Consider the following 12,208-nt stretch of genomic DNA (forward strand, 5'->3'; position numbering starts at 1 on the left):
AGAATAACTCTGAAGCGGAGAACTTTGTGCTTCATTGCAGGATGACAGAAATTACTGTTGTGCTCGGTCACGTTTTTATTAGAATGCCGGATGCCAAAGCACACTCTTTGGGCTCACTGTGTATGTGTTTGCGGATGTGTACTATGTGTATGTGTACGCTGCTAGTTAAAGTGGGCAGTATAAATAAGGTTTAAGCTGAGGGCGGACTGCTCAGCATGGGGTGGACTGAGCAGGAAGGGAGGAACAAGCATTTCTTTCCCTCTCTCTAAGCGAGGTTGCACAAGCTGTGCAGAAGCATACCACAAAAACACTTTCCATCACATCCTCATGCACACACACACACACACACACACACACACACACACACACACACACACACACACACAAAATTGCCCAAGACTTACTGTACATATAATCATGTATCTCTCTGTGTTCTGAGTACTTGTTTGTTTGTTCACTGCATCATCCAAATTTATTCTAACATCACTGCTGATATTTTTTGGGGGCCACAGAGACTTATAGTTTTCTCTGGGGACAAGGCCGGACTTTTTCTTTTAAAATAATTTTCCATGACTCAGTCAAAACAACAAACCGTTTTACGGAGTATGGCCAAAGTTTGATCTGTTCAAACATATCCCTGGGTTCCAGGTGAAGAGACATGAGCAGTCTATATCTGACTTTCTCCTGTGTGGTCAATCTGTATTTGTATGTTTTGCAGGAAGCCCTCAGGTCATGCTGATAAGGAGGTGATGGCTGCCACCGTTCTGACCTCACTATCCACGTCCCCTTTGGTGCTCAACCCTTCCTCTGCAGCCACAGGTATCATCACTGCCTCGGCAACACCCGCATTCTACCTTAAACATACCAGCAGTGGAAACTGCTCCATCAAATACTGACTCATCCACTGTATTAAACAAATTGAGTGCATTACTTTACATCATAATGAGGGTTACTCTGTTTTAGTCCGCTAAAGCGGGGAGACAGTGGGAAGAAAAACTCATCAAGCACTTGATTTTAGTTTCCCCCGACACAGACTGACTAGAGCTAATTCGTTTATGTGTTAATCTGGGTTCATCTAATGTACGAAAGTCTTCCAGTATTATTAGCACTATTCTCTTATCTACATGCATGCTTACCCAAGCCCAGAATTTGCTGCTAACAGTTCAGCTATGACCCTATCACCACAGCTCCTTTAGCTGTTTCCAGTATTACTGTGGTTGCCATTGCCATGCCAACCCTGCCAGACGGTCAAAGTCCTATCTGCTTTTTATTTTTTTGAGCCAGCAGTAAACTAAGGCTACTGTTATTGCTCTCAGTAAGGCAACATGTAGCAGTTCATATCCCATATCACCTCATTCAACACTACTGTACCAATTGGCAAAATAAATCTACAACAATGGAGGTTTCATTGTAGAATTCAGCAGTCCTTGGCTCTTTTCAGAGATGCTGTGGGTTTAAGAGGAGCTAATTTTCCTTGAAAAGTTTACTTTGCACAAAGTGTTGCAGATAAGGGATGTTGGTTAATATATTTGATAGGGCTGGACGATAGGGAGAAAATCAGATATCACGATATTCTTGACCAAATACCTCGATATCGATATTGCGGCGTTATTCTAGGGTTGACAATTGGTGCTCTAACAAAATATCTTCACACTTAGATTTTCGATATGTAATCATCAGTAATGTGGACATAATGTCTAAGTGGGGAAAAGGCAAATAATAGAACAGCTAGAACAGTCTGGTAAGTTCAGAAAAGTACATCACTTTACTGTAATGCAGCCTTTAAAAACCAGTAAAAGACAACACTTATGTCATATCACGATATTACGATATCCAAAATCTAAGACGATATCTAGTCTCATATCACGATATCGATATAATATCGATTATATTGCCCAGCCCTAACATTTTATTTATCACAGTTTGTTCAAGCTTCACGAACCTGTCTGTGCAAGTTAGGAGTTTAGGTAAATGCTATTATGTAGCCCCCTATTCTTCTTATAATGCTAGCTTAAAAATCAAAATGTGATAGTGCACAATTTCCCCATATTGCATGTTTTATGAGTTAAAACGGGACTGGCCATGCTGTGATTTGTTTCTCTCTTATGTGGTTGCCATATTAGTAATTCTGTGAATGGTTATCTTTATACACAATTTGATCTATACTACAGTACATATTAAATGGAATTCATTCTTACAGTCCTATAGGAAATAGTTATTGGTTGGTTTATGTTAATAGCCAACATGCATGATATTAAGCTTTGCTCTATGTTGGGGTTTAGGTTTTGTTTTTTCCTATGTTGTGCCACAGTGAAAGTCCGATCAAGGCGATTATCAGGTCTTTTAGGTCAAGCATCATTGGATTGGTCAAAAGGGTATTGAAAGGGTTTGTGGGCCAAGACTTAGAGAAATAATATAGTTCACTGTCCAGGAAATATAAAGCTGTGTTGGGCTTAATGGGCAAGGTTTAGTATAGCTAAATGAAAAGGGTTAGGACAGTAGAGTATCTACTGTATATAAGGATTGAAGATATTGGAATGTATGCATCAAACAGACTATTATGGTAGGGCTTTTAAGGAGATTTTACATTTTCTTTTCCATTACAGGGTTTGGGTCAGAATTGTTATGCACACTGCACCAACATTATGTTGCCATTGTTTTTACTTCGGGCCTATTAAAGTAGTGTCCACTTACACTGTTCACATTTGTCTGTCTTCAAATATTAAAAATCCTGTTTTTAGCCATGTCTTGCCATTAATCTAAAGTGAACGGTCTATTCTTTAAACTGCAGTCCCAGAGCCAGCCAGCAGGGCTTGGAAAGAGATGCTGTCAGCTAGCTACAGCAGTTCGACCAGTGGCAACTGGAGCTTGGACACCAGCGACCAATCAGTGCCCTCCACACCGTCCCCGCCTCTTTCCAGTGATACCAACAAGAACTTCCTGCTCTCTTCCCAGGGTTATGATGTCAGTGAGGATGTCACAGAGAGCACGCACTTCATGTTTGAGGACCCCATACCTCGGAAGCGAAAGGTAAATATATGAATGTGATGAAAAAAATTAATTCATGTTTCTTTTATATTTGAATCATTATGTTATGCACACAATTTATAAAGCAGTGACGCATATGGAAAGCAGTTTTGGCTAAATCCTTATTTATGACTCCTGAACAGCCGTAGGTCTTTTATTGTGAAATAATTGGGAAGTGCTTAGGAAAGTGTTTATGGTTTGATGACATAGCACAGTTAAAGAGCAGGGGCACATTCAATCTCAAAACAGTGTGCAGCGTTTTGCTACGGTTTTCTGGTTGAACGACATGTTCCCTCGGAACGGTGTGAAACGGCTTTGAGATGTGTTTTCTTTCGTTTGGTGGGCGTGTCACTCGTTTGTTGGGTGTGTCACAGGTCACACCCAATCAGCAGAGACGTGTCTGTAAACTCGTGGTAATAAAAAGGCACCCCCATTTCAGTTTAAAAAAAAACGGTGTTGCTACCTTTTGTCCGGGCTTAATGTGGCCCAGATCAGAAAAACACATCTGCTTATTATTCAGATATTTAACACACATCTAATAAGATGAACCATATATCATTAAGATAATAAATTAAACTCTAAAAATAAGTTGACATCCACAGTAAATACAGTTTTTTTTGACTCTGCTAGTTTCTTGACACAGTTCTGTGGTTATCACAGCAGCCCCAGATGCTGTCCATTCCGCTTTAACTTTAACCAAAAAACAATTAGTGCATGCTGAGTAATACTTGTTGTACAGAAACAACTCGGAAGTGCTTTTGTTATTTCTATAAATTAGTAGCAGGAGAGACCTTGAACCCACTAGAAGCATTCAGAAAATGTAAGCACTGTGCAGTTTAACAGTCTCTGACATAACAGTCACGTTCTGCTTGTGTAGATGATGGATTATATTCTACCTCCCATCTCTCCCTCTCATTTCTTTTTTACTATAGAAACAGTCCAGAACGACAAAGTGTTTTCACTGTCACTTTCTATCCCCTTTTCAGGAGGTGGTAAAGGTTTAGTAAGAATGAAGGAGATGGGAGGGATAAACAGTGGGAAGGAACAAAAGAATCAAGGGATGCATAAAAATGAGGACAGGCAAGGGTGTAGAGGAGTAGTCATGGTAGCGACAAGAGGAGAAATGAATCTCAATATTTCCTCTAGCCATAGAGTGACAGAGGAGAGAGCTCATATATGGTACAATTTGTGGGAGTTTGCAATTCCACCTCCCTGGAGTGGGGCAGCACTGAAGGTTATTGAGCTGGCAAATATATAAAACCATGAAGACTCAGAGGACAATGCTGCCAGAGACCCATGCCATACCATAGATACGCACACAGGAAATGAAGTAGGATAATACTAGGAGGAATACAGACACACACGTTGTGTGGAAGAGGCCTAAAAACATGAATTAACCTGCTGGCTAGCTTTGTGTTGCAATATACAGTAGCTGAGACCAATCCTATAGGTCTAAACCTTCTGTAGGCAGCTGCCCCTTGGATAGTAGGCTGTTTGATTTTGTGGGTTAAGAGGATTATTTAATCACCAGTCTTACTGTAACCGTGTTAAGTTTCAAGAAAAACGCTTAGGGAATTAAGTGATTTGTGATTGTTTGTGGGATTAAAGACGAGCTTTGCTGTGTCATTTGTATTAGGAGGATTGTTTTAACCGCATTGGTAGGGGACATGCATATAGCCAGCACCACTTGAGTAGTTTAATGCCATGTTGCTGTTGAATATAAGGGAGAGACAGTCAACAAGAAATAGTTCAGAGGAATAGAAGTGTAAATATAGAGTTAACAAAACCACTAATAAAAACTCTCACTTCTCTTTCTCAGTTTTCCTCTTTCTGTCTTTCCTGCTTCCTCCCTACCTTCTTTTCTTGCCCTTCTTTCTCCAGAGTCTGTTGAAAGGTAATGATAATACACACCCACTGCCTTTCATTAGCAGTGATGCAGGTCCCTGCCTGCTCATCGGACAGCTGCCAGCCCCTGATGGGCAAAAGAGAAAATTAATTGAAATAAAAAACACCCATTTCATCCATCCATCCATCCATCCATCCTCGTGGCTTGCTTATGAACCAAGGAGAGTTACAAGCAAATGTGATAAGCATTTACAAATGCTACCTTTGATGATCAGAGATTAGAAAGAGATCAGTGTGGTTTTCACAGGTGTGTTTGTGTACCCATCTATGTATACATGAAGAACTGAGTGTACATATATGCATATTTAGTTGCAATTTTGTGAGAGGCCTTGAATGTTGTTTTAAACATTAGGGGCACCCCCAGGCTGCACCCTAACACAAAACTATTTCTGGTAAGATGGATCTTCGCCTCAGATCACGACATGCACAGACAGCAGGAAGAGTCCAAATCAAAAAAGTGCTCATCGTCGGTGAACATGAAAGTACTGTGTGAGGTAGAGAGAAGAGGTTACAGTTTCATTGTCTGCCCTCTCTGCCCCTGTCTTTTTCTGTCTCTCTCTCTCTTTCACTCTGTATGTGTCTCAACTTGTCACATATTGGGTTTCTATTTTTATAGGCTTGCTGCTCTAATCACGCTCTAATGAGGTGTAGTGTTTGGCCCCTTGTAGCTTGGCACTCAATCCCCCACGAAGGCCTTTTTGTATTGAGGCTGCCAATGAGATAAAAACATAAACCTCCATTTCCCATGAAATACTCATCAGTGTTCTGCAGATAATGTTTAGTTTGATCACTGTTTCTACCATGGCTAGTGGTTTTTCCGTTGTTAAAACAAATTATTATCAAGCCAAGGGCTTGAATTAAAAGATTAAATAAATAAACCAAACATAGATGGAATGACAACACACTATGTTGTGTTTATATTGACACTTCCAAATTAGCTCATAATCTTCAGACTCAAGTTGGTTTTGTGTTAAACGTCTCTTTCAGAACTCCATGAAGGTGATGTTCAAGTGCTTATGGAAGAACTGTGAAAAGGTCCTCAGCACCTCCTCAGGGATCCAGCGACACGTCCGTACCGTCCACCTGGGGTGAGTCGCAGGTCATCACAGGAAAACAGAACACACGTAGTGCTTAGTTATTGTCTCCAACAGGGATTATTTACCAACTATTAGCCGTATTCTTCACTTCTCTTATAGATGTAAAATGTTTAAAAAATATATTAGTTTCCTTTCTCCATAAAGTCTTGCATGCATTGCTGCCTAGTTGTGTGTCTTATGCACTTAGCCTAAGTTTTTGTCGTAGCTGAACCACTACAACTAAGCCACACACACATGCACACACACCACCACCACCACCACCACCAGGCACAGTATGAAGATCTGTATGAGTCACATTGATGATCTTCATTGTGATACTAGTCTATATCCTTGACGTTCCACTTCCGAGATTGCTCAGTTGCCGCTGGAAAAATTCGCCAGATTTTAATAATTAAGGCTGGATATGCGTTGCCTTGGGCTTCCTTTGTGTTGACATTTTAAGGGTAGGGTAAATCCAGACAACTAGCTAGACTATCTGTCCAATCTGAGTTTTCTGTTGCACAAGATACTGGTGTTGTCAGCTCTCGGGCTTCTTCTTGTGGAAGAAGCACTGATTCGTTAGTCAAGGGCTAGCACTCCACCAATCAGATTGGTCATTGAGTATGACTGCCCACTGGCCGATTCAACAAGTAAAATCGGCCAAAATGGATGCCGACGGCTCCTCTGACTGACGATGGCACGGAACACACTGAACAGACTTGAGTCACCGACCTCGCCAGACTGTCCGACGGCCGATAATCGGGTTGGTGTGTCAGCGCCTTAAACCAGTTTTTCTCCCATCCCCGAATGCTATGTGAAGTAGCCAGACTCTCCTCCAGCGCGCTTTGAAGGAGGGTCTGGCAAAGCGAGAGTACACTGACAGTTTTTAAAAGTTTTTATGTTTTTATTTGTATTTCTTTTTTTTTTATAATTGCAGGCTTTATTTTTCACTTTGATAAAGACCTCCACTGTGTAGTCATGTATGTACAGTTAAGTAATAATTTCTCTGCAGCTTCGGGGTAGTAGTGTTGAATTCTGTGATTTAAATAATGTGGCAAGAAAAGTGCCACATCTGACATGTCGCAGCTTGGATGCTGTCCAACTGCCTGCCTTTACATCTGACCAGCTGAGCTTGGGTATTACAGCTCTATTACGAAGATTTAAAGATAACTGAATATGATATAAATGTAAAAAATGTCACGTTGTATCATATGTGGTCCATTGTATCACATTGTAGCAACACAGCACTAGTTTACATTCACTGCTTTTATCCAATGCAGCAGGTACACGTAAGATAATATAAAATGATACATTTGTCACGCAGTGAAGTACAAAGCAGTACAAACTTGCTGAGTTTGCACAAAGATTTAAAGGGAATGGTAATTATGATAATTGTATGTTTATAATATTACTAAAAGCAAGGGGAGAGAGACAGACTCAGACTGGTACTCCATGTGTTAGTTTAACGTCATACAGTTTTTAGTGGTTCCTCAAAAACTGTCCACACAGTTATTATCATTCCATCCGTCTGTTTGAGGATCCCTGCAGCACACTGACTTTTACTGCCCCCTGCTGCTGGGAAGAGCAACCATATCCTGCACTTTATTTTGGTCATATACTGTACCTGACAGCTGTGCTTATGTCTGTAGATGACACTGGTATTTTAGTAAAATCGATCATCAAAGATAAAGACAGTGGCATCTGGCATAATCACTACGATCCCAAGTCGGTAGGTATTTTTTAAAATGTACCCTAATGCTTTTTAGAATCCGTTCATTATTCTTATCTTTTCTGTAATGTTTGTATGTTTACAGTTCATCATTATAAATCATAGCTATGTGCATGGTGTGCAGTGAATTTGCTGGTGCATTTTTGGTGAAGTTTTCAAAATCCTACTGAATACTGAATTCGAGATTAAAAACATCCGCAAATAAATTGTAAAATTGAAACTATGTGACATTGAATACATCTCATGAGTACATCTTCTTTTATTTATTATTATTTCTTCTTCAGTACACTGAAATGTATTCTGCTTTATTTCCAGAGAAATCTCTAACAGCATGAAAACAGTGTGCTAGATTGCAATATATCATAGGCCTACTCATCCAACCTCGAGCACAGGCAACAGTCTTTAGGTGAATGTCTATTTGAGATCATGGACCTGAGCCACCAATTCAATGGTACATCATGAGGTGCAGATGAGCGAAGTGAGTGGAATAATTTAAAAAACATAGCATAAAGCATTTTCTGGCACTTTCATTTGACATGAAAGGACTTCATTTCAGAACACACCTGTACTACCTACATAAAGATGTGGTCATATCAGTGTTGAAGCTGTGCATCAATAAAGCAGCTGTGATGCAAGACGAGAGGGGCAATCAGCTGTGTCTTCAAAAGCTGCATAACCCAAAGTTTAAGAGGTTCAATGCTGTTCATTATTACTTCAAAAGCTGAAACTGAAATTAAAACTAAGCTAAGATAGCCTTAATTTAGGAATATCCTTAAAGAGTTTTTTAAGTAGCTGCCGTTTCTCTCCTGCAGGCGAAACAGCGACTCGGACTACAGCGATGGAGAGGAGGACTTTTACTACTCGGAGATCGAGGTCAACATGGACAGCCTAACGGAGGGCTTGTCCAGTCTCACACCCACCTCCCCCACCACGTCTGGCCCTCCGCCCATCTTCCCTCCACCACTCACCGCTGTCCCTCACTCTGAACACATCAATATGAACGATTCGCAGAGCCAAGCCCCGACACTGCTCAGTCAGTCAGCTCCCTCCACGCTTTGCCACATCCGCACTGACCACGCCTACCAGGTAATTTACACAAGACACAGACTTTGGACACAAATACACAAACAAACACATTTCTTAAACTTGATGCAACTGCAATGCCCCCTGAAAAGAAGACAAAACATTAAGCAGTTAGTATGTTACAAAGCAACAAAGGTTTCAGATTTCTATTGAATCTGCAGGGGCAGTTTTTGAGATCAGTGTGGGAAAAAAAGCTCTGAGGTCAGAGTGAATGACTTAACTCCTACACCAGTGTGGGAGTATATCCCAGGGAGAGAAAGGAAAGGAATGGGAATTTTTTTGTTGTTGCAAATATTAACACCGGTTCACATGAAGAACAAAATCTGAATATTTTTTAAGGCAGAAAAAAAGATTTAATCATGCTCAAATTCCTGCTTGCAACACTTTATTTGAACTACTTTGGGTATCCATGCCTCCTCCCTCTTCTTTATGCTTGTCCTTTCTCTTCTTTTTCTTCCACCTAACTGTACAAATTCATGTGCACTCCTCACTTACATGCCCTTGGGGGTAAAAATGAAATTCTTGTTTTAGCTGTAAAAACACATTTGTTTAAAGTATAATTTCTTTTTAGTTATTCAATATTGAATGCAGTCCTTTGCAGTGGTTTGAGGTTGTACGGAACTTCTAGTTGCCATGACAACACATAATGCACTTGAAAATAGACTTACAGTATGTAAACGCACTGAAACTACAACACCTACTTCTCACATTGCACTGCACTCATACTTTTCTATTAAATACTGCTAACTCCATGTTCTCACTGCTATTCTTCATGCTGTCTTCAAAACGGTTTTGTGCCATATTCTACCTCAGTATTGTTTATCCATAATCATAAAACTCGCAGATATTTTCTGTTTACGTAAAATGCAAAGTTTTTGTGGTAGGCAGTTGTGTTCTGGATACCTGATCAGAGCTGATATGAAGGCACATTTCTGATGTAAAGGTGTAGAAATGCCTTCCCTGCTCATTATATGATCTTTTTTTCTCTTCTCTGTTTCTATCTGCACCTTTCCTGTCCCTCCGTCTTTCTGTTGTGTCCTCTCCTGGCTATGGTGGGGTGGTTGTCCATGTTCCAGGCCACTGCTCCAGTGAGTATCCCAGTGGGTCCTGAGCTGGCTGGGTTAGGCAATGGTAATGGCACCGGGCCTGGAATTGGGACAGGGAACGGCATCAGTGTGTCATGGCAATCCCCTCCTGTCATTTTCAAAGGCGTCCCGGTGAGTGAGGCTTTGTCTCACGCCTTTTTAATCTTTGATTTAAATTTCTTTCCTGCTGTTTCAACTCTTAACCTTTTTTTCTTTTGTAGCTTTTTGTCACTTTTTGGGGTTTTTAACTCTCTCTGCTTCTTAATACCATCATCTTTTCATTTACATTTGTATATATAAATTATTATATATAAATGTTTCTAAATACAGCACAGTCCATCCAACGATGCTATTCAAAGTGCTTTACATATAATCAACATAAGAACACATAAAACCAAATGTGCTTGCATATGTAACATTACATGCGTATGTGTCTCATTCGTTTTTTTATCTTTAGATTTATACAATTGAATAGAAATTTATAAAAAGGTAATAAAAGTTTAGGATTCATTAATTTAAAATACAACAATAGAAATAAAAACTTGAAAATGCAGTCTTTAACATTATCAGGGCCTCTAGTAGGCTGTTTTAAAGGCTGGGCCCATAATGGCTGAAGCAGCATTGCCTTGAATCGGAGTCTGGGCCCATGGGACATCCAGAAGACATTCAGGAGGGATCTAGGGGGCACATATTGTATCTTTAAAGCACATCAGACGTACTCAGGCACAGAACTGTTTAAAGATTTACAAACCAATAAAAGGGTCTTAAAATCAATAATAAAACTGACAGCCAACCACTGCAGGGACACACAAAATGTATGTACAGTAATGTGAGCTAAAACATTCATTTTATTAAATTGATTTTGAACTGTGGTTTAGACATACCAGAAAGGATTGCATCTGAATAATGCAGCCAGCTAGTGATGATGGTACAGATTAATCTCTCAACATTTGCCTTCGCAGTGTGAGAAACAGAAACTCTACTTTTTATGTTATACAAAACAGCCTTATATAGGCATATAAATTCTGATTATAGCCCAGGAGGAACACCAAAAGCAGATATTTAACTAGTTCCTCTATCTTGTCTCGGTTGTGTTGCAGAAAACTTCAAGTCATGCATGTATTATGACACACACAAGTCTAAAACAAAATTGTATCCAGTAATATTGCATGCGTTGGATGTCATCTGTGTGTAATTGTGTTAACTTGTGCCTGTCTCCTGATAGAAGTTACACTGTACAGCTGTGCTCCACAAGGTCATAGTGTGGCTCTTGTTAATCAGAGGCAATAAAGAATTATCTCTCAGTAATGTACTGTAGGGATGGCAACAGTAAATTTACTTCCTGTTGAACAGTATTTTAAAGCTGCACTGAGACTGAGAAGACCAAGACAAACCACGTTGATCCTTAACTCCTTCACAACTGTTACTAAGACTAACAACTAAGACTGTGTCTGTGCTGTTTATCCCGTGGGCCCTGTTTTAATCGTGCAAAGCGGTACTTCTTGGGTGCACAGACTGTGTGGGCGTCTCCATGCGCACCTGCTATTTTTGGTTCATGTGTGTGCAGTTGCACAAAGTGCAAAAGGGGTGAAGGTGAATATAGGTCAGAGGGTGTGGTGATGAATGAATACACATCACTGGTCTCATCGCTGTGCCAATCACGGTGACACATGACGACAGTAGCTAAAATAAATAAAGAATCGGCTTCTCCAGGAAATCATGTTATCGTCTGTATGTAAAAATGTGAACACGCAGGACCACAAATCTGCAGTCAGGGGCAGATTGAGTGGTTTTCTTAGTTAGTTAAAATAGTTTTTCTGTCATTCTACTGTATTTTGCGTTGTGAATGGTTACTACAAATCCTTAAATGTGAGACCGAAGCGTTTGCTTCGCAACGCATCAAGTATGAAACATGAACAGCTGACCTTCGGCTCCGGTAAGCTGTTGGCAGAATACCAAGTTATAAGCGACCAGTCTGATGTGTGTCAAGAGGTGTGAGTACTTTATTGTGACAGGGACAGAATTAAGGTTGTGTCTTTCTGTATATCTGTCATTGTCATGTAGAATGAAGTCTACAGCTACACTGCATCAGCATAATATTGAACAACGCACTTATGATGTCTTTCCACTTTTGCAGGGCCCTGTTGCTCATGTCCGGACAGTTAGCATCGGTGAAAAGCGGCAGCCCACAGCCACCACACACACCACTGTTAACAAGAACCATGCTTTAATAACACCGGCACCTAAATCAACACCAGGAACCAGGTACTGTATGCAGCAGTCATTTGTCAGTGCGATTGTGT

The 12,208-nt window shown here is 40.3% G+C and overlaps 1 protein-coding gene across 2 annotated transcripts in view; it reads left to right on the forward strand.

The window, feature by feature from the left end:
* The window catches only part of si:rp71-79p20.2 (zinc finger protein 704), a 43,872-nt gene that overhangs the window by 25,111 nt on the left and 6,553 nt on the right, over positions 1–12,208 (forward strand). The window contains exons 3-8 of one of the 2 annotated variants that reach the window (XM_039800330.1): positions 719–819; positions 2,792–3,030; positions 5,920–6,020; positions 8,550–8,823; positions 9,897–10,037; positions 12,043–12,170. In XM_039800330.1, the coding sequence (XP_039656264.1) occupies positions 719–819; positions 2,792–3,030; positions 5,920–6,020; positions 8,550–8,823; positions 9,897–10,037; positions 12,043–12,170 (984 nt within the window). The remainder of the gene's footprint in view (positions 1–718; positions 820–2,791; positions 3,031–5,919; positions 6,021–8,549; positions 8,824–9,896; positions 10,038–12,042; positions 12,171–12,208) is intronic. The other variant, XM_039800331.1, reaches the window with a different exon arrangement.

Source organism: Perca fluviatilis, chromosome 5 (assembly GCF_010015445.1).
Source record: "Perca fluviatilis chromosome 5, GENO_Pfluv_1.0, whole genome shotgun sequence".
Taxonomy (NCBI): Eukaryota; Metazoa; Chordata; class Actinopteri; order Perciformes; family Percidae; genus Perca; species Perca fluviatilis.